The sequence below is a fragment of the Thamnophis elegans genome, chromosome Z, assembly GCF_009769535.1.
Source record: "Thamnophis elegans isolate rThaEle1 chromosome Z, rThaEle1.pri, whole genome shotgun sequence".
NCBI lineage: Eukaryota > Metazoa > Chordata > Lepidosauria > Squamata > Colubridae > Thamnophis > Thamnophis elegans.
In genome coordinates, this window is record NC_045558.1 from 74,710,764 (window position 1) to 74,734,537 (window position 23,774).

A 23,774-nucleotide genomic window follows, 5' to 3' on the forward strand; every position below is an offset into this window, starting at 1 on the left:
CCTGCGGAGGGAAAGGGAACATATTTATGTAAATGCAGATTAAAAACTACAATTTTAGGTAAATAATTTAATCTACATGGTTTTTGTCTATTATATATATGGGGTGATTAATGTTTACCTCCCAGGTGATAAGGCAGTGCATCAAGCCAAAGAAGAATTGAGAACAAAAAACTTTATCACAACGATGTTTGAACTCTGACATATCTATTCCTACCTGATGTAGATTAATGTTTGAAACTGTAGTGCTATCTTGCAGCAATCTGATTAAAGGATGCTGTGTTATATATAATGGAAAATGATGATGCATTTATTTTAGACTGGTTCCTAGACGAATTTATGCCAGACAACTTACAACGTTACAAACTCGTGATATTTCTGAGCAAAGCATTTGTCAGGACAGGCAAACTTTACTTTGGTTACCAAATAAAATAATTGCTGAAGTATTACAATGAGTGCCACAGAAGCTAAAGAAGAATGCACATCCAGAAAATGCAAGAAACTCTTGATATCAGAAAAGGAAGGCAGGAAAAATATGTGCAGTACTGGAATATGGGAAGAGCCATAGTCATCTTAGAGAAAACAGTAGTATCTGATGTGAAAACCAACTTTTCCATTAGAATTTCTAATTGTTTCATCAGTTTTGCTGTCACAACTGAATCTGGAAATTTTACAGGTATGCCAGCATCTTTTTAAATAAGCTCTCTTCTCAACGTGATTTTTTATCATTTTCCATCCTGGGATTTATAGCATCATGTAACTTTTGCTTCAAAGTTTAGGCCTAAGGATCTATCAACTACAGCAATATTTATATTGGTAAAAAGTACATGCTTTACATAATTATAGGTTTTGCTGTCTGTAAAAATATATATTTAACTTGGAAAATGAGACTTATGGCCAAAAATATCTTATATGGATAGGGTGTCCAGACGTCCCGCATCTGGCGGGACAGGCACGCCTTTTCATAATTTTTCCCGTGTCCCGGGGCGTTCTAGAAAACCCCCGCTTTATTTTGGGGCTCGCTTGCTCCCTTGCCCATCAGCTGCCGCTAGCTCACTCATTAGTTCCCCCATCTATTTCTAAAAATCTAAGCCAGCCCAGCCTGCCGCTCACTGATTGGCTTGGACTCCAGCCAATCAGTGAGCTGGCTGGGATGGAAAACGCAGCGTGCTTAAAGTTTTCCATCCCAGCCACCTCACTGATTGGCTGGAATCTGCTTAGCATGCCGCATGAGTCGCAGGAGTCTCCATTTCATTTCGCCTTCGCGGCTGTTTGCTTTGTTTTGCTGCTTCACTGGTGAGTAAGCCGGGAATTAGTAACCTGCGCGGGGTTAGTGAAACAGCCGCCGCCGCCCTCCTCCCCTTCCCTGTGTGTGAGAAAGGCGCCCGCTCGCCAACCCTTGGGATCCGGGCGCAGCACCTTCCCAGCACCGCCGCGCTGGTTCCTTCACGCCCCTCCCACCCCTCTGCCTCCTCAGACCTCCACGCAAGAGTGGCAGAGCGAACGAGCAGCCACGGCCGTCATTTTAAACGAGGCTCCGCTCGCTGCTCATCCCGCTCCGAGCCGGGAAAGCGGTGCTTTGGCAGGGCTTCCGCAGCGCCCCCAAGGACCACCGTGTGAGGTTGTCGGCGGCGGCAGCTGCTGCTGCTGAGGGCCTTTAGTAATCTGCGCGGGGTTAGTGAAACAGCCGCTGCTGCCGCCCTCCTCCCCTTCCCTGTGTGCGAGAAAGGCGCCCGCTCGCCAGCCCGCTCACCCTTGGGCTCCGGGGGCAGCACCTTCCCAGCTCCGCCGCTGCTGTGCTACTTCCTTCGCGCCCTGCGGAGTTTTCCCTGTGTCTCCCAGGTCGTGCCCGTCCTGTGTGCGAGAAACTCCACAGGGCGCAAAGGAAGCAGCGCGGCAGTGGTGGCGCTGGGGAGGTGCTGCCCCGGAGCCCAAGGGTGGGTGGGCGGACTAGTGAGCGGGCACCTTTCCCTGTGTCTCCCAGGTTGCGCCCGTCCTGTGTGCGAGAAAGGCACCCGCTTGCCAGCCCGCTCACCCTTGGGCTCCGGGAGCAGTACCTTCCCAGCGCCACCGCTGCCGTGCTGCTTCCTTTGTGCCCTGTGGAGTTTTCCCTGTGTCTCCCAGGTCGCGCCCGTCCTGTGTGCGAGAAACTCAGCAGGGCGCGAAGGAAGCAGCGCAGCAGTGGTGGCGCTGGGGAGGTGCTGCCCCCGGAGCCCAAGGGTGGGTGGGCAGACTGGCGAGCAGGCGCCTTTCCCTGTGTATCCCCCAGGTTGTGCCCATCCTGTGTGCGAGACAGCCGTCCGGGGCGGCCTTCCCAGCCTCCTTTCTGTGCCCCTGCCCCAGTTCCACCTCCTCCACCTGGCGGCCAAAGGGAGGGAAAGGCAGGAGAAAGAGCGAAGGCAACGATGGCGCTGCTCTTCTCCGCCCTCCATGTGGTGTTGGGCCTTTTTTTCACCGTCAGCGGGGGATCGCCGGAGACGCCCACCGGCAGATGGTGAGTGGGGCGCCTCCGAGGCGGGAGGGGAAACTAGTCCGGGCGCAGAAGTAGGGAAGGGAGGGAGGGCAGCGCTAATGGATGCTCTTTCTCCGTCGCGATCTCCTCTTTTGATCTGTGACCACGAGCCATTCCTATTGGCCGTTTCCTTTGTGACAGCTTAGTTTCCGTATTTTAAGAGAGACCGGAGATCGCGGGGTTTCTTGTATGCATGCTGCAAGGAGAGGCAGCAGCCAAGAAGAGCCGGGCCTGCCTTCTCGCTACCCGCGCTCCGCCCCGGTCACCGGTGATGGGGACAGCTCTCCGCTAGACTCGCTGCCAAACTGGACGGGGAAAGGGGAAAGCTGTTCCCACCAGCCGAAGTCAGAACCATGCTGTGACCAAAGTTTGGAGAAAAATGGTTTTGTGTTTGTGTGTGTTTGATTGAGCGAGGGATCCGGTAAGGGAACTGCGTCTATTTAGAAAAGGTAAATTATTGCAAACATGATCAGTCGAAGATAAGTATGGGCACAGGTTGGGTGGTAGAGAGAAAGTGATAAAAGAGTGGGAGAGAGGAAGAAAAAAGAGGGGAGAGAAACAGAAAGAGACAGAGAAAGAGAGAGAAAGTGACAGAAGAGTGGGAAAGAAGGAGAGAGAAAGAAAAAGAGGGTAAGAGAGAGAGAGAGAGAGACAGAGGAGAGAGAAGGGAGAAGGAGAGAGAAAGTGATAGAAGAATGGAAAAGGAGGAGAAAGAGAAGAGAGACAAAGAGAATGAGGGTGAGAGAGAGAAAGAGACAAAGAGGAGAGAGAAGGGAGAAGGAGAGAGAAAGTGACAGAAGAATGGAAAAGAAGGAGAGAGAAAGAGAAGAGAGACAAAGAGAAAGAGGATGAGAGACAGAAAGAGACAAAGAGGAGAGAGAAGGGAGAAAGAAAGATACGTGAAGGAAGAATGGAAAAGAAGGAGAAAGAGAAGAGAGACAAAGAGAAAGAGGATGAGAGAGACAGAGAGAGAAGGAAGAGGAAAGAGTAGGAGAGAACATCTCATTTCAACCCTGAGGTGCAAATATTCTCTTTGATTGGTAATTTTATTTGCCCATTTACTATCCAATACTCTCATTTCTCCTTAAGTTCATGAAGAATTCCCTTCTTTTTATTGAATTTATCACAATACCTTGAGAACAACTTTTTCAGCATAGCTTTACAGCTATTTAAAATATATAGTAATTTAGGTCAGGTTTTCAGAACATTAGTCTATTTATAAGTCAATGGTTGCGACCATTTTTCACACTTAGTGATCGTTGCAGCATCCTCATGGTCACGTGATCACAATTTTGTTTGGCAACAGATTCATATTTATGCTGGTTTCAGTGTCCTGGGGTGACCTTTTGACAAAATATAAAATTTTTAATCAAGCCCCCCCCCCCCCCCATCAATGGTGTCCCTCTTTACCAATCTGAAAATCTGGTCACCTTATATATGGACTAATCAGACAAGCAAAGCCTTACATCACAGCTACAGTACAATGTACACATAAAAGGAGCTCTTTTGGACTCCCTGTAGATATGCTCAGATCACATTGTGCATTCTTTTGTAAATATGACAAGTATGAAGAGCAAATTTGCTGTGTCAAAATATTCTAACTTGCATCTCAGTTAAAATAGAGATTTGCATCACCAGTGCAAGATTCAGGTCCAACTTGGCAATTCAATTTTAACTTAATTTTAACTGGCTGCCAGGTTATAAACTCTAGGTCTGAGTCAAAAATGAAATTTCCACTTATTAGTCTTCTGACTGATCAACAGCCACAGAACTGTAATGAACTCTGCTATAAAAGTACAGGTTTTTCAAATTTGGCCCTCTATTTTTGCCTATATTAACCAAGATTACTACAACTAGTTCTAACAAAATTCTAGGAATATTGAATATGTGACTTCAGATATGGACATTTTAAGATTGCCTATGCAATGTAGCACACATACACACACACCTATGTTTGGGGAGGAGGTTGGCTTTATTTTTCTATTTTCCTTTTTAAAAACTACTCCTTTTTTAGTTTGCCATATTAAATTAAAAAAGGGATAAAAACTGATGAAAACAAATCTTAGATGTCATTGTCATAATCCGCAATTAGCTGTTTTATTTTCTGAATGAGTGAATGAGTTAATTATATGTGGAAAATTGGTTAATCCTCTCAGGAATCATTTTTGTCACTTGGTAAAATTATGTAGGTCTTACAAAGTACATGAAAACAACCACTAGTAAACATGCAGTGAGGAATTAGCAAGACCACATGACATATAGTATTTGTGAGGTTGTTTGTGAACGGTTTTTTTATAAGTTTAGTCTTTATGATTTGTGAGGTAATCTATACACACAGAGCATTTTTCATTCATATATCTTCCTGCAAGTCAATATGGTTGGCACGAATGCATACAGCAGCAGCTTTTCTCTTTGTGGAGAATGGCAGCCCCCTTGGGCTTAGGCTGGTGCCCTGCTCTGCTGCAACATTGGGATTATTGTATATTGTTTCTGGACAATAATGAATCAATTACTTGAGTCCTTCAGGTGACATATTATTGACAATATGGGGATGAATCATCTACATGGACAATACAAGACTGTAGTATATACCCACTTGATTGAAATATATCTATTATACAATGCTTGAGCAAGCACTGGCAAAGTAAATTAACAACTTCAGAGTAGGATGCTCAGGAAAACTCACCGAGTGAAGTGGTAATATTGGAAAGAAGACCATGATCTGTTAAAAAATCAGTTAAAAGCAATGTATAGTAACCTGATGTTAACTCTAGTGAAGTAAAGAATTGTAGCAACTGAAAAAAATATGTAACTTAGAATTGAACTGTGGAGTCCTTGGTGCTCTTTGAGCTTGATTCTTGTTACAATGTAGATATTTTGTCACCCAGCTAGGTAACATCTTCGGTACTGGAAAGGTACTGAAACATCTGGAAGAAAACAGATATTTTCAGACTCCCGAACTGTCATTTAGCTGTCCATATAGATAAATCATTTCTAAATAACCTTAATCACAATGTAGGATTGATTTTAAACCAGTTTGGCAAGAAGAAAGTACTAGGCTAGTAAGAAATAAAGCCTTTACTTGGGTTGAGACTAGGATATTTATATACTGTTAATTGGAAGAAGTACAGAATTACTTCTTTGAATTGACACAAAAAGCCAGGCACAGAGTATTTAAAGAATGCTGTTGCTGAGATATGTTGGAAATGGTTGAATTGACATTGCAGGACAATTAGATGAATATATTATTTGAAACATAATATTAACTACATTAGAGAGGTTGGTAAACCTCACCCAAGTGCTAGTAAGTGCTCAGTGAAAGGTTGCAGCATAAAGAGACAAAACTATTGATTTCTCAAAACATAGCCTGGGGAAAGTAGTATCAGTATATATAATTGATACTCTTTCAAATTCAAACTTCTTAGCTTTCAAAAGAAATTTTTGATGATAACCAGATACTGTAATTACAAGACTATTCCAGAATATTCAGAATCCTACAAAACTTGATCTGAACTATAGCCTTCAGGAATAACTTAAGATATTGGAAATAAATATTGGAATTGTATGGTAAGCATTAAGGTAGTGTGATATGAAAGGCAAATCCACAGTTGCCTGAACAGATACTGTAATGATTGTCTGTTCAGGACAAATGATACACAAAAAATTTTTTGGTTCACATAGTAATTATCTTAAATTGATGATGGATAAATTAATGAATGCTAGACTTCACACAGTGACATTTGTCCTGAATAGGTGGTTAGGTATGTCAATAACATATGGTAAAATTTAAAGCTTTGGTGGCAGAAATGTTACATGCCTGATAAGAAATGGCTGAACTATTTTCCAGTAAGCTTATTTCCCTTTATATATATTTTTAGCCGCAAAACATTTTGCTATCTTGTGAATCACCATTGGGAGAAATTCGGATAGTTGATTTTGGACTTTCCAGAGTACTGAAAACTAATGAAGAACTAAGAGAAATTATGGGAACACCTGAATATGTTGGTATGTTTGTTATTTATGTGATCTTCAAAGCCAATAGCTTGCAGCATATAATGCAAACATTTGAGTTATATGATATTTATCAGAATTTAAGCTTTGAATGTTTCAGATCTTACAATAATCAATTTCTATTCCAATAGAAAACCAGAATAACAAATAAAAGCTTTTCACTATTTCTGTGAACATAACCTGCATTCACATTGCTTAAATTACATTTGAATCTTGCAGCAGGGCTACAAAGCAGATTTTCCAGTCATCCCAAGATAACAATATCAATAATACTTAGACTTATATAATGTTCTATAGCGTTTTACAGCATTCTCTGGGTAGTTTACAACATTAACATATTGTCCCCCACAATCTCGATCCTCATTTTGCTGAAGGATGGAAGGCTGAGTCAGGATTGAACTCTAGAATATGGGCAGAGTTAGCCTGCAATACTGCATTCTAATAACTGCACAACCAGGGTTCTTGTAAGATAGCTCCTCTAATTCTGTGAAAATGCTTTGCAGAATGTTGAAAGCATTTTATCTGCTTATAAAGTAGCTATATAGGGAAGGAGATTCATGCAGAATCAAGTAATGGCACCTTCACTAGCACCCATTCTTGGAAATTTGACTTTTTTAATATTATAAAATAATATTCCCAATACTATAACATAATATTCCCAATACTATATTTCTTAGAAATCTCAAAAAAGATAGTAAAATACTATTCAGCCACGATCACAATAAAGAAATAATTAGGTTTTAATATATTTTTTCCAGAAGGCAATTCTTTTATTTTTTTAATATTCAAAATTTATTACATGTTTGATGATTTGTATACAATTTGCCTTTGAATCTAAATAAAATTTGATTAGCATGTTACACTTCAAATTACATCTCCAAATGAAGTTTATCTATTTTCCAGTAGAGATGGTGGGAGGGGCTACAGTTGGGTTTTGTCAAAGCCTGATTGGTCCAAAGACTGAGGGAAATTTCTTTAAGTATCCTCTTTTCCCTGTTGACTCCCAGTTTCCTCTCAGTCTTTGGCCAAACACTGCTTTGGCTTCTTGAGGAAATTGTTGGAATAGTGTTCTTTCTCTTCAATCTGACTAATTGGAATCCTGTTCTAAAATTGCAAAATTCACTGCTGCGGGCCTTAGAGATTGGGCAATCCATCTTGCAGAGAGGTAGGAGTACTCCTCCGGCATTTTTGTCTCTTACCTTCTGGCCCCAGAACCCGGTCCGATCCCTGGCAAGCAGGGCTGACAGACTCCTTCCAGGCAGCTTTCCAGGAGCGGCTGCAAGCCAATGGAGGAGGCAGTCGAGTCATCAGCTCTTTCGCACCTTCAGAGGCGAGCCGCGGCTTGAGAATTGGCACACGGCTTGTGAAGCTGTCAAAAGTTACTGATGCTGAAGCAAGCCATGGGAGATTGGCGTGTGGCTCCTTTTTAAGTCTAGGAAGCGAGCCACGGTTTGGAAGCTGGCTTGTGGCTTGCCGAGCCTCCAGCAAGGTCCTGTAAAGACTAGGAAATGTGCCGTGGCTGGGAATATGGCTCGTGGCTCACGGACTCCCCAGCCGTCATCCAACATTGTGGTGGCCATTTTGTCCACTTCACATGGAGGTGGCCATTTTGGGAAGCCAATTCCCATTTTGTCCTATACGGCAGCACCATCAAGGTCAGCAGGCCACCCAGGCAGCAGCGTTTGAAGCTCCCAAGGGCCGCAATGTCGCCAGGCGCACCAGAGGCCTCTTACACCTCAGAACCAACTTCATGCTTCATGGCCACTAATCAAGACTGGCAGGCCCTCATGCGACCGCTGCTGGTACTTCGGATACATGAGTGCTTCATGGCCACGTCTAGGCCCAACGCACTGCAGGCCTCCCCAGAGACCCAGGGTGAACCCAGGGAGCGGAGCATGATAGGTCCAGCCGGCCATTGCCCCTCTAGAGCCACAATGAGAGATAAGCTTAGATGACAAAAAGCATTGGAAAAGAGGATTGCCAGGGCCGAAAAGCAGGCCCAGAATGCAAGGCCCAGCAGATCTAGATCTCCCATCAGACCCAGTTTACTTCAATCTGGCTCTCCTTTCAGGGGCTTCAGCCCCTCTTCTCCCTCTATCTCCTGCTAGATCGAGCTGGCAGGCTAGACATGCAGTTTCTCCATCTCCATCTGTCTCCCCGAGGGCGGTCAGGGATGTTGGGGAAGACCCCCTCAGACCCAGTTTACTTCAATCTGGCTCTCCTCCCAGCGGTTTCAGCCCCTCTTCTCCCTCTGTCTCTCTGAGAGCTGTTGGGGAAGACCCCCTAGAAGGCACCTCCAGGAATTTCCTGCCAGCTGCTAGCCTTACTCCCCAAGGGCAGTCCTTGCCAGGGCCGTCTGAAGAGGAGCTTGACGACCTGGATCTCCTCCCTGAAAGCATCAAGAGTCTCATTTCTTTGCCCATCACTAAGAGCATTGCAACTGGTCTTTCCCAGAAGAAGGTCACAGCCCAGGGATTAGCAGGCCACACATAGGTCGTCAGGCTAGATGTTCTACCTCTAGTACCCGCATGTGGGAGGCCTCTCAATCTCCATCCCCGTCTGTGGTCAGTGAAGGGTCCATCCTGGGGGAGGATGCTCAGCAGGATACGGGGTTTTTAGAGGATGAGGACCGTGGTGACGGTCACCCTGTCCGGCTCCCAGAAGCAGCAGCCCCACTGAATGGTCGGGGAGAGCCACCACGCCAGAGAGACCCAGACCCCCACCGGGAGACAGAGAGTCTGAAGAGAATTGCTCAATCATCCCCTCTGAAAGGGGATGAGTTCCCACTGGAGGGGCCTGAGATGAAGCCTGGCCCACAGGACAATCCGGACCATCTTGCCCAATAACTGTGACAGAGAGAGGATGGAAGTGGACCGTCTTGCGTGAACGCCTTCCGCCAGAAGACGGAGGCTGTCCTGCCGTTCCTGAGACAGACTCACCACCCCCGACTTGGAATCTATGACTGTCCCCAGGTGCAGAATGCGAGTGGAGGGGGAAAGATGGCTCTTGGCGAAGTTCACCAAAAAGCCCAGGCCTTGAAGGCTCCGAATGATGAGCCGAAGATCCGAGACGGCCTGAGGAAGGGACCCCGCCTGAACCAAGACATCATCTAAATAACACTGGAGACGAACCGGGACAGACCGCAGATGAGCCGCCAGAGCCGCCAGAACCTTCGTGAAGGTCCGTGGGGCCGAGGCCAGGCCGAAGGGCAGAGCCCTGTACTGGTAGTGACGGGACCCGTGAGAGAACCTCAAGAACCGGGCAGGATGGGAATGTGAAGATAGGCCTCCATGAGATCCACGGAGGCCAGGAAGTCCCCCTTCCTGATGCCCTGAAGGATAGATTTGAGGGATGACATTTTGAAGTGTCTGTACACCAGAAACCTGTTCAGGCGCTTGAGGTCTAGAATCGCCCTCCAGCCCCCTGTGCTCTTCGGAACCATAAAGAGGTTGGAGTAGTGGCCCTGGCCTCGTTCCTCTAGAGGAACCACCTCCACCGCCTGAATGTCAAGAAGGTGGGCGATTGCCTGATCCATCAGGCGGCGGCGCTCCCGACTCCGAGACGGAGGGAACGACTGGAAGAGGTTTGGAGGAGTGGAGAGAAATTCTAACCCGAGACCGTGACGAACCGTGGCTCGGACCCAAGCGTCCGACATGATCTCGTCCCATTGATCCGCATAGAGGGAGAGGCGGCCGCCGATGGGACGATTCGGGTTCAAGTCACTTCCCCCTGCAGAAGGGACGACCGCCTTCCCCACGAAAGGGCCGCCTGGAGTGGCCCTGGAATCGATTCCTGTCCTGAAAGGATGACCCGGAGAATTGCCTATCAGTTGGGAAAGAAGGAAAGCGTTGGTTATAGCCGTAATCTGTAGCCCTATACCTTTGTCTACGGAAAGGGCAAGACTTAGCCTCAGGTTTCTTAGCATTAGTGGGAAGGACCTTCTTCTTGTCCTTGTCCTCAGCCAAGATGGGGACGAGAGCCTCCCCGAAAAGATTGGGCCCCTTGAAAGGGGCGGCTGCCAAATCCCACTTAGCCATGTTATCCATCTGCCAGTGGCGTAGCCAGAGAAGCCTACGTGAGGTAACAGAGGTGGCTAAGACACTGGACGCAAACTTTACCATGTCCAGGGTCGTATCAGCGGAGAACTGGCAAGCCACCATGATCTTAAAGAGATCCTGGTGGATCCGCTCATCCTGGATGGGAATGCGCTCCTGAAGCTTCTTAAGTCACATGACAGTGGCACGGTTAAAGTAAGAGGCCGAGGCTGCGGACTTGATAGCCCACGCAGTGGCATTAAAATTCTTCCGCAAAGTAAGCTCAGCACACTTATCCTCCGGCTTCATCTTATCCGCCGCATCGCCTGAAACCACCGGAGAGGAGGAAACTAGGGCGGCCACTGGGGTGTCAATGGCAGGCAATTGAATGGCCTGGGCAAAGGTCTGCTCCACCTTATAGTGCCGGCAGTCATTACTCCCTGGAGCAGAGAAATTGGAGGGGCGAGCCCATTGATCGGTCAAGACCTCCAAAAACAGGAGAGGAGCTGGAATTTCCTCCTTGTTAGTTGCCGTGGCGGAGAACATGGCCATGTCAGGATCTCTAGGCGAGGGCACCAAGGGGTCCCCCATTCCAACCTTGGTGGTCTGCCTCGCCTTATCCAAGAGGATCTTGAACATGGCTGGAACAAAGAGGCCCTTAGACGCGGGTTCATCTCAAAGGCCTGCATTCTCATCATCTGAGAAGCCCATGTCCGGGAGGCTCTCCCCCCCCAAGAAAGATGCTTCGCTCACCATGGAAGGAGAGGAAGCACGACACTGGGCCCTGCCAAGTCCCCCATGCCTGGAAGAAAAGGACCCCTTGTCCCGCTGGGCAACACCCCTAGCAATGGCTGCAGAAATAAGCCTTTTAATACCCTCAGGAAGGTGCTCCAAATCTTCTACATCACCAAAGGCAGAGATAGGCCCTTGCGGGCCAACCTGCGTGAGGGACAGGGCCCCCTAGACGTCCCCTCCAAGGGATTCCCAGGAGGGGAAGGAGAGGGAGATCGCCTCCTTCTGGAGTAGGAACGAGGCCTATCTGGAGAGACCGAGGGGGAAGAATAAGGGCTAAATCCTCTAGGGGAAGAACATGCTGAAAGAGGGCCCAGAGGGGACCTGGATCTATCCCGGGATGAAGGCCTAGTAGACTTGGCCTGTCTTTCAGACCTTGCAAAAGTTTTTTCAATAGCCCTGTGCCTCCTGGCTTCCTCCCTAGTGGAGGACCTAGCTGGGGGTTGGGCCTTCCCAGAATCCGGGGTGGGGGGATACTCTGGTCAACCCCCTGCCCTAGGCCTTCCCCACCCCCAATCGGGCCCACCTCCTGGCCCTGGGGAATTTCAGGCCCCTCGTCCATGCCTACTCACGTGTCCGACGCTGGAACGAGGGCTTCAAGGCACTGTAGGCCCCACCGGGACCGAGGCCTCCTTCAGCACGCTGAGGGAATAAGGCCTGGGCAGCCGCAGATCAAAGCGCGCTCCTCGCGCACGTGGTGGCAACAAAAATGGACGCCGGAGCTCTTCGGACCAGCCCAGTGGCTAAATCAAGCCTCCCGCGGATCAGCCGGGCGCTCAGATGCCAATGTCGCTTCCAGAGAGGACGGGGGAGGCCACACAGCACTCAGGCTCGCACCCCTCCCCCAGAGGCCACTCGCAGCCAGAGAATGCCCAGAAATGAACGCGGAAGCCGATCCAACGATCGTCGGCTCCGCGAGCGGCTAGGGGACGCCTCGCGACACTGCTGCTGCTTCCCGAGGCTTTATGGCCCACGCAGCTGCCGCTGCAGCCGCCAAAAAAGGAGCTGGCACCCCCGCACTCCCGGGGATAGGGCTAAGGCTCCAGGCCTGGGGGGGAGGCAGAACGCCCCTCAGGGCCCTCCCCAACCGCCCGAGGCAGAGGACTGTCCCTTGGGGCCGCAGCTGCACAATTTGGAATTTAGGAGAACGTTTTAAAGTGCCCAATTAATCCAAATAGAAACCAGATTGCAAAACAACAATAAATCCTACCTGTATCTCTCTAACAGTGTTTGGACCAAAGACTGAGAGAATCTGGGCCAGGATTGGAAGGCACCAGTATTTAAAGCTTTGCTCTCAGTCTTTGGACCAATCAGGCTAAGATAAAACCCACACGTGACCACTCCCTCCCCCTCCTCTGGAAAAGGTGGCTGTCTCTGGCCACATGGTGCAGGTCGGAATTCTGGGAATGGATCGGGTTATGATCATAATGGACGCGAGCGTGTTCGGTTGGGGGATCATGATGAACTCCAAGCTGGTGCAAGGTCAGTGGATGATCTGAGACCTGCCCCACAACATAAACTGGCTGGAGCTGAAGGGAGTTCATCTAGCCCTCCGATACTTCAAGGATTCGATTGCCGATCGACACATGCTCCTCCTGATGGACAACGTAGCCACAAAGGCCCACATAAACCGTCAGGGGGGCAAAAACTCCAAGTGCCTCTGGCTAGAGGCTCAGAAACTCTGCTCCTTGGCGGAGAGGCACTTAGCGTCAATAACATCAAAGCACATCTCAGGCATGGCCAACCATCAGGCTGACTGACTGAGCCACGCAACAGTCGACCACAGCGAATGGTAGCTGCAACCTGAGCTTTTCTGAAGAATTTGTACAAAACTGGTGGACTTGTTCGCGACTCCAGCGAATACACAACTTCCGCGGTTCTTCTCTCGCTTCCCGGCCATAATGCAGAAGGGACCAATGCCTTCAGAAGCAGATGGTTGCCAGCCCAGTCTATGCCTTCCCCCCTCTCCCACTGATCCAAGGGACCCTGAGAAAGATAGTGGTAGAGAGGGCAACATCATCCTGCTAGCACCATATTGGCCCAGACAGCCTTGGTTTGCAGACCTTGTCCAACTGTCCATATCTCCTCGTGGACTCAGGAAGAGATTTCCTTGTGCCAGGGGGTCCTAATCCATCCGGAGCCCCAATGGCTCCATTTGACCACCTGGCACTTGAGTGGAGCCTCCTGAGGGACGCAAACTTGTCATACAAGGTCATCGTGACTATCGAGGCTTCCAGACGTCCATCGACCATGCAGATTTATAATTCCATGTGGTTGACATTCATCAAATGGTGCAGGATGTTCGACATATCTCCAACCAAGGCCTCAGTTGCCCAAGTCCTTGAATTTCTATAGAAGGGTTTGGACGAGGGTCTTTCCCACTCCTGTCCTTGGTCCTTGCCGGGGATGGCCATTCCCCACTATCTCACCTTCCCCTAGTCAAAAGATTCCTAAAGGGAGCAGCTAACATCCAGCTGCCCCTGGTTCATCAGTTCCACATGTGGGATCTGCCCTTTGTTCTCAGGCCCTGACAGGGCCTCCGGTTGAACCATTGGGAACAGTGCACCTCAGGTTTCTCTCCCTAAGGTAGCATTCCTAGTTGCCATGACATCTGCTCGGCGCATTTCTGAACTGGGGGCACTGTCATCCAAAGATGATCTCTGCCAATTCCATCAGGATAGGGTGGTCCTTTGACTGGACCCGACCTTCCTCCCGAAGGTCAATTCCCCTTTCCATAGAGCGCAGGAGGTCATTCTCCCTAACTTTTGTCCAGCTCCCTAACACAAGAGGGACCGCCTTTGGCACCGCCTAGATGCCAGCTGCGCTTTGCGCATTTATTTCAGGCGTACGTCAGCGATCCATCGGTCTGAGGCTCTTTTCATTTCCTTTCAGCCCAGCTCCCTGGGGCCCAGGGTCTTGTCTGCCACTATTGGCTGGTGGTTAAGGCAGGCCATCATCACCACCTATGAAGCCTCAGATCAGACTCCTCCTTCGGGGATCACTGCCCATTCCATGCGGAGTGCCATCACTATGGTGGCATGGGCCACCAGAGCCTCATTCGAGGACATTTGCCGGGCGGCCACTTGGTCATCCCCGACTCCCTTTATCCGACACTATCATCGTGATATTTTTGCATTGGTCGAGGCATCCTTTGGATGCAGGGTTTTCCAGCAGTAGCGACTGCCCCTTCCCCAGGGTCTTAATTCCCTCCCTGGGACCCAGCTTGGATACATCCCAACTGTAGCTCCTCCCACCATCTCTACTGGAAAAAGAACATAGTGGGAGTAGTGGGAGGGGCTACATCCCTCCCTAGTTCAGCAATATATATAGCTAGTCAGGAGTGGTGAGGGGTGGTTGGGTGGTCTGTTTCTGTTCAGCTTTTGTCATTCAACCTCAAGGGAACTGGGAGCCAACAGGGAAAGGAGGATACTTAAAGAAATTTCCCTCAGTCTTTGGACCAATCAGGTTTTGACAAAACGCAATTGTAGCCCCTCCCACCACTCTACTGAAAAGACACATTCAGATAAGGACCAATGTTCTTTCTGTTTATCCTTTTCACATTATTATACTGTTTCAGTTCTCAGTGCCAAGGATTTGTTTCCACCAACTAGATTGCATGTCAAAAGAAATACAAACCACCATCTCTTTGCCATCTCCTTGCTGTCTTCTTTGTAACTTAATTGTATTTTTTTTCTAATAGCTCCAGAAATTCTAAGCTATGATCCAATCAGTACTGCAACAGATATGTGGTAAGAAAAAACTGTTTATTGAAATATTAATTCAAAACCACATATTTTTTTCTAATGAAACATATGTTTTTATTTTCTTATTCTATTTAGGAGCATTGGAGTATTAACATATGTCATGCTAACAGGAGTATCACCTTTTTTGGGGAATGATAAACAAGAAACATTCTTAAATATATCTCAGATACATGTAAATTACTCTGAAGATTTTGATTTTGTATCTGAATCTGCAGTGGATTTCATCAAATCTCTTTTGATTAAAAAACCTGAGTAAGATCTATTTCAGTTATTTCTTCATGAGTATTAACCTATGCATATGAAAAATAGGAACTGAAAATGTAAATGATTAATGTTTGTTAATGTTTAATGTTTAATAAATTTATATGCCGCCCAATCCCGAAGGACTCCGGGCAGCTTACATAAAAAACAATTTAAAAGAATACTAGAAAAGTTAAAAAATAGAGACAAGGCAAGTTAAAAGACACAACATGCACTCAACCTTGGTGGGGCTGGACCTCATTCAAGAGGTCAACAGCCCCAGGCCTGCCGGAAAAAGCCAGGTCTTAATAGATTTCGGAAGGCTGTGAGACTGGGGAGGGTCCGGATCTCTGGGGGTAGATCATTCCATAGGGCCGGGGCAGCTAAAGAGAAGGCCCTCCCCCGAGGAGCCGCCAAACGACATTGTCTAGTTGACGGCACCCAGAGAAGGCCCATCCTGTGAGATCTTATCGGACGCTGGGAGGTATGTGGCAGAAGACGGTCCCGTAGATATCCAGGTCCTAAGCCATGTAGGGCTTTAAAGGTGATAACCAGCACCTTGAAGCGCGTTCGGAGACTGATCGGGAGCCAGTGCAGCTCGTGGAGAATAGGTGTAACATGGGTGTATCTTGGTACACCCAATATCGCTCGCGCGGGCTGCATTCTGGACCAGTTGTAGTCTCCGAACACTTTTCAGGGGCAGCCCCATGTATAGCACGTTGCAGTAGTCAAGTCTCGAGGTGACAAGAGCATGAGTGACCATTTGAAGTGCCTCCCGGTCCAGGTAGGGCCGCAACTGGTGCACCAGGGGAACCTGGGCAAAAGCTCCCTGGTCACAGCTGACAAATGGTGTTCTAGTGTCAGCTGTGGGTCCAGGAGGAAACCCAAGTTGTGGGCCCTCTCTGAGGGGTGTAAGATTTCACCCCCCCCCCAGGCTTAGAGATGGAGTATCTGGACTATCCTTGAGGGGCAACATCCATAGCCACTCGGTCTTGTCAGGGTTGAGTGCAAGCTTGTTCATTTCCCATCCAGACCCTGACAGCTTCCAGGCACTGGCACATCACTTCCACCGCTTCACTGAGTTGGCACGGGGCGGATAGATACAAATGGGTATCGTCCGCATATTGATGGTATTTAATCCTGTGCCGGCGAATAATCTCACCCAGCGGCTTATGTTATGTACTCTTGGCTTAATAATATATTTCACAATGTCATCTCATGTGATTTTGCATTAGCAGTGGATTTAGCTGGACTTGAATAATTCTGATGATTAAACTGGAAACATCAAATTTATAGTATATGTAATCTAACTTTTCTGGAGGGAGATTCACAGGTTGGTATTCACGTCTACTGTAATATGATCTGTTTACTTCATCCTAAAATAAAAATATAAGCCCTGATGAAAATGTAAGTTTTAAAAAAAGAATATGACTATTTGCAATAGATTGTGTTCTATTATTTGGAAAATATGGTTCATGTGAAGTGAAATATCTCAAAGCTAACAGGATCCTAGAATGTGATTTTAAGCCTTAACATTTTGTAGCCAGACTCTTTAAGTCAATTTCTTTCTTTTTCATTTAGGAAACGGGCAACTGCAGAAGAATGTTTGCTGCATTCTTGGCTGGCTCAAACTGATATTCCTGATAAATAAACTGTATTAAAAACACAGAAGATGAATCAAATGTTGTTACTGTAAATGAAGTCTATACATCTGAAAATTCTACAATTGGAGAAAAAACAGAAGAACCAGTAGTAAAGAGGAGTTATTTTAATGGCGTCCTATACACTGGGTCAATGCAGGCAATCAAAAAAAAGATAAAATGTTACACACAAAACTATTTCAAAACTATTTAAATTTAAGGAACCATTTCTCCATGAAATACCTGGAGTTTACTGAAAATACTGAATACCTGCAATTGCCTGAATTATAGCTTGTTTTTGCTTTGAGCCTTAACTTGTAAGATTGTCTCTTTTTCTTAGATCAGTTATGTACAGCAAATAAAATTCATATAAAAATATTCTTGTAGAGGAAAATGTTAAAAATCATCTGCCAAATACCTTAATTTCTATGGAATTGATATTATTGGAAATACTTAACACAGAGAAAAGCTGAAAACATTAATTCTAAAATATCTAATACATGCAAAGCAATGTTTTAGATATTCTGTTTAATTATTTATTCATGGTAGATATTTGAGTTGTCTGAATAAAACTTATGTATGTATATTTTCCTCAAATGCATAAAATAATAAGTTAAAATTTGAATGCTAGTATATAAGCTTATTCAGTTTCCAGATTTCATAATATAATATTATTTCTGATAAATGCCTCTACCTGTAATCCTAACTTTAACGTTAATGTTTGCCATTGGGAAAAGAGGATGTTCTTTGAAATATGTATATTAGTTTTGGTATTTAATCTATATAATTATCATTTGGTGACCAATATATTAGGAAAGAAATACAATGTACTTTTAGTTTCTAGTATGTTTAGATAGATTTGTACCTAAATTGGCCAGTGGCCTTTTACTGGTCCTATTTAAACTATTCATCACTAAGTAAGAAATAATTTTTTAGCTTTATTCCTAAATTTATTTTACTTCTACACTCCTAGTTTATCAAGATGTTTTAGCTTCCTTAAAAAAAACCTGCTCACAGGAATAGGTATAGGCTGTTTTCTTTACTTCGCAGATTATTTTTTTTCTATGTAGTTATAAAGAGATAGATGTATTATAACTCAAAGAATGAAAGACCCCAAAAACTCATTTATATGCAGAATGTACATCATGCAGTTTATCTACCATCATTCAATTACTTCTTAAATTTGTATTCTACATGAAAAGTGCTTTATTCTAATAGATTTACTAACAGTTTTGGGAATAATATTAAACATTTATTTCAGAACCATGTTTAGATTATATGATTCAAGCCATATAATAATTTGATTAAGTTTCTGTAAAATTTCAACATTTGTGCACTAGAAAATTTGAAGAAATGTTCAATATGAAGATAGTTTATTAATTTATATTAAGTATAAATGCAGGTTTCTGACTCCATACTTCTTTATAAGAAATTGTGAGGATCTAGCAGTGCTTCTTATAAGTTAAAATGGAATTTCGAGGGAAACATTGATTTTCTGTTTATTATTAATTAATGCAAGATTTGTGTTTTGTATATCCATATTTCAATTCAAGTGCATTCTTAATATGTATTGTTTTGTTAGCTCGTAATTATAAATCTGAAAGGAATTAAAGGCTTTTACAATTATGAGTTATGTATACACAATGAAACCATGCTTTATTGTAGCTGAATAAAGAGGATGTCTGTTATTTTCAGTTGCATATTAAATTGAACACTCTGTCAACCATAGTAAGATCATTACACAAATGATATGAATTATGTTATTTGTATTATTTTTGTTACTCTGTGATTAGAATGATGTAAATTTACTTATGACTGCAATGGAGCCTGCCCATTATGATTGCATGTTACAAGACAGCCTCACTATACAGTCCCTTTCCCTTCTCTCCCCGAAGCGCTCATTAAAAAAATAATCATTTCTTCTAGACAGCTCCTAGTTAGAAGTATAGATAAAAACTTGCACTCTGGATACTTTGGTCATAAATGCAGCATAGTCAACAGAAGAAAACTCCTTTAGAATACAGGAGTACCTTTATAAAGAGTTAAGAACAGTAAATAAGTGCCATATCTTTAAATAGCTTAGCATTTTACAAATCGTGATAAGTGCGCTATGATTATATATGCCCTTTAAATTATAGCCCAGTTAGGTTCTTCCATTGATCAATACAAACATTATTTCTTTAATGTGGTAAACTGGTTTTTCTGGTTTTTTTAATGATTTTTAGAAATTTGCATATCATAATTTTTCTTCAACTCTTCAAAGAATATTCATAACATTTTAAGGAAATGTTCAATTCTGAAATTGTTTTCTGCTTTCCAGTTAAGAGAAAATTGTCATTCCATCCCAAAGAGTTTCTATTAAATAATACTAAGTCTTAATTGCTCCATACTTTTGCTATGCCTTAGTTGAAAAAGTATCTCCATCACTAATAATAGCAGTATTGCTTTACTAGCATAATCATGAAAGCCAAGAGTTTACTTTCATAAGAGCAACTTTTTGGTAGTTCAACACTCAACCATGCATTTACATATTAACTTTCACAAAATCAATGAGACTATGCCAAGCTCCTAATTGACTTTGCAGATGTGCCATTTGTTACATCAGATTTATTGCTATAACATGGAATAGTTCTTTCCTTTAGTGCATACATTTTGTATTTGAAAATTTTGTTCTCTGAGCCATTAATATGTAATTGGAATTCATTTAAATTCGCAAGGAATCATCTTATTGATTTAAAAGTTTAAATTCCACGCCCCTTTTCCTCAGCAAAGTTTACTAAGTAGTTCTCAATTATAAAAATCACTATTTTTTGTTCATAACTAAAAATTGGGGCTCCAAAACTGTATTTGATTGTAATTGAGACAATAATTACACTGAAAAACATTAGCAGTTTAAATTTAAGAATTCATTTCCAGAATATTAGCTATGCTACTCAAACTCTTAAACGAGAATTCAATACTTTTTTCTGATATGTATGCAATATCTTTTTTTCCCATTTTGTAAGCAATATCAAACCATTGTTAATAAAGGATTTGTTTTATTAAAGCATTGGTTCTCTAGTATATTCCATGGAAAGCAATGCAGTGTGATCAAATTCTTCTGGACAAAGATTTTACACAAGTAGTTAGTTTCTGGTTAAAAAGTAAGACACTGTTTAATATGAGATCTATTTCTTCTTAGTTTAATTATGTCCTTAAGATATAGTGTAGTGTCACAACTAACAAATAATGTTCACAGAGGCAGATCAATATTAGGCTAATAAAGGCATAATGAAGGAACAAAAGCAATGTGTCTTTTTCCCAAGTACTGTGTCCTCTTTGAACAAAGAAAATAAACAATGCTATAAATTATACTAGTGGCTCTCAATCACCCAAAATATTTTCTTGACTAAGAATAGATATGGAACAAAATAACCTTATTTCCAATCAACATTAAGAGAAGTTGGCAAAGGCTAGCAAATATTTCCAAGGCAGAAAGGATAGCTTACCATTGTTCCTTCAGCTCAGATTTATACATTAACTTTCATTTAATGACAATAGAATATGGATATGTGGGATGATGCAAGGTTTGGTACCCTCTCCATTCCTGTATAACATCTGTTGCAGGGTAAATTTATTGCCTTGGGGTGAAGTATTTGTGTGCTTATGAACACCAATTACATATCTTCACCCTGACAAAGCTGTCGATGCCAGTCTTCAAATGTCTAGAAAAATAAAGGAACCTCGCAATGGAGTGGGCCTAAATTTTGTGCTTCTGGATCTGAGACTTTACCATCTTTTTACTAGAGCTACTCCAAACAGACATGATGCACAATCCTTCTAGACTACTGCTTAAGGAGGAAGTGACATTCATGGTTGGGATGGCTTTTGAACATGTTTATGTTGTGCACCAGTTGCACTCTTTTTCTGGATTCTCAGACTCTGCTCACTCATGCCCTGTTCACGTTCTGTAATGTGCTCTATACATGGGATTGCTCTTGAAAAATATCCAGCAGCTTAAAATGAGTGCAGAATGTAGCTGCGTGCCCCTAGGATGTGTCAATTTCCCCAGTAAACAAGGAAACATGATGAGTTAATTCTACTTTATTATATGACTAAACAGATCTTGTTAATCTGAAAGCCCAAAACCTTCTGCCATCTCTTCACAGATCAACATAATCCATCAAGTCTAGCACAGGGTTATGCTGTGGGTCTTAGCTACTAACAGTTTCCTCTGATGAGACCCAGACAGCATGCCTTTTCTGCTATGGCCCAGCCCTCTAGAACATCATCTCTCCCCCAAGTGAAGTGAGCCCCTTTAAGGCTATACTTTCGGAAAACATAGTTTTTTTCAATAACCTTGGGGAATCCCTTAGCTAGCCTGCGCAATGGTTACGCTATATTTAGATGGATGTTCTTCTGCAATCTTGGTTTTATTTAAAATGTTAATGTGACATTTTAACTGTTGTTTATATGTTGCCCAGAGTTATATTTGTGAGATGGACAGTAATATCAATTTGTTACATAAATGTGAGTCTGCCTATAGAACTATCTGAATAAAACAGGTTTTTACTGTCTAACTTTACATAATTTAGGAGATCAGTGCACTCAATAGTTATTTAAAACTTGGATACTTAGAGGTAAGCATATGTTTGTAAATATGATACATGGTTGATGTTAGCATGGAGGACAAGTCCAAACTTGCTAAAATGGCAATTTAGTACACTTAACATTCCATTTTTTCCCCCCTTAGGACAATTTTTATGTGCCCATACATACACATATTGCCAAAAATATTCACTCACAACTGCTTCTGATTATGTAGATGGGTGAGCGACTACTTTTGGCAATATAGTGTATATGTGCATTTGTGTAAATATTTTATTTTCAAGTGCGCTAAACTTTTTCTTCTAAACTTACTTGATTTACAACCATTCATTTAGTGACTGTTCGAAGTTATAATGGCCCTGAAGAAGTGATTTTTGACAGTTTTTCACAGGACCACTGCAGCATGCTCATGGTCACATGATCAAAATCAGATGCTTGACAATTGGTTCATATTATGATGGTTGCTGTGTCCCAGAGTCATTTGATCACCTTTTATGACAAGCAAAGTCAATGGGGAAGTCGATTACCTTAACAACTTCAGTTGTAGCAAGTAAGGGTGTAAAAGGGTAAAATTCACTTAATAGTCTTAGCAATAGAATTTTTGGGCTATACATTGTATGATACATAACTACTCAGAATGTATTTATTAAGCATATTTCTATTTCACCACAATCCAAACAAAGACTTGAACCTCTCCTGAAAGTGAAAAATCTTTCAGAGCAAGTCTGTTATTAATATAGTCTATGTCTTTGTTAGGCATTCAAAATCTTATTCATATTATTATAATAAATCCTGCCTATTAATTATGGAAGGACAAGGCGACAATATAGCAACTGAATAGTGTACAGTTGTGTTGGAAGCACCAAAGCACTTCTGGGTTGAAAGGGCTGAACGGTAATATCACTATTGCCCAGGGAATACACAGTTGGGGACTCCTTCATGTCCCCATTAAGATCCCACCGATGTGGTACCCATCTATGTACTTTTGGTCTCAGCTTTTGAACTGTGGGTCAACAGGAACTGGAGAATATGATGGGAGTTCACCCTACCTCATGGAAGGAACTGGTCACGAATGTGAATCTGCCAATCATAATTAGCTCAGTGTCCTAACCATGTGAGCCACCGCACTTCTAGCAATTGAATTGGTTTTTTAAAAAGAAACTGTATGAACCATATGCTAAATACTATATTTCAAAGGTTCTTGGCTATTCTTTGACTATAGAGTGCATTTTAGTGCTGAGACAAATAGATTTTATTGTTTTTAATTTTATTGTTATATTGTATGCACTTTCCCTTCAAGAGCTTAATTGCATTAAGAAGAGACAGCATCGTCTCTTCTACTTTTTTCACATTACATTTGTGTGAAGCAAGTTGAGCTGACACAGCATGATGGCCCAAAATTATTCCATGAATTCCCATGGCTGAGTGTCTCCTGCTAAACTACACTGGTTCATTTATAAGACACCTGAAATCAAACATTATTTAGAGAAGCATTTGGGATATTACGAAAGTATATAAGTACAGCACTTTTCGGCTACTAATTAAAGCAGTCATTCCTTTTTCAAGCTCCCTCATCAGCCTAGAAAAATATTTGATAATTTTAATAACCTATCCTATTAACATGATTTAATATCTTTTTTCAGGCATCCAGAGAATAATGCAGAAAAGCATAGTTGCTTCAATGAATAGTAAGCAGGTGTTGTGCTTGGGCAAAATATTAAACATTAATCCCAAATTATTTTTAAGTATACACAGCCCTAATACCTTGGGAATATATGTAAATTATTTTAAACTGGACAGGATATAAAACTCCAAGCTACTTAAAATCTATATATACCTTTTATTATCCTTCATCTGCTTTAGTTTAAACCCCAAAGAGTCAATTAAGCAGTGTTACTGTGGCGCCCAGGAAGTGTATCTCCTCAGTGATGGTTCCTGCCCAATGGAATCACATATAGCCATAGAGATCTGTATTGCTTTTACTCTTTTGACTCTGCAAATTGTTAAGGACTTGGTTGCAAGGATGATGGCCATGTGTACCCCATGATGTTTTTTTTTTTTAAATTCTGTCTTCTATTCAGCTACACTTTTGTCTCTCTGTAATTTTTATTTACATTTTTTTACATTTGTAATTCTAAGTCTTTAGAGTAGTTATGAAGGCAATTAAACTTTAAATAATAAATAAATGGTTCATATG

General features: G+C 43.3%; 1 protein-coding gene across 1 annotated transcript in view; it reads left to right on the top strand.

Annotated features, from left to right (window-relative positions):
* The window catches only part of STK17A (serine/threonine kinase 17a), a 43,932-nt gene extending 26,494 nt beyond the window's left edge, over window positions 1-17,438 (top strand). Inside the window, 6 exon segments of the mRNA XM_032234704.1 lie at window positions 6,388-6,514; window positions 15,047-15,095; window positions 15,186-15,362; window positions 16,932-16,996; window positions 16,999-17,110; window positions 17,112-17,438. Coding sequence (XP_032090595.1) covers window positions 6,388-6,514; window positions 15,047-15,095; window positions 15,186-15,362; window positions 16,932-16,996; window positions 16,999-17,110; window positions 17,112-17,247 — 666 coding nt within the window. The 3' untranslated portion in view covers window positions 17,248-17,438.
* The last annotated feature ends 6,336 nt before the right edge of the window (window positions 17,439-23,774 follow it).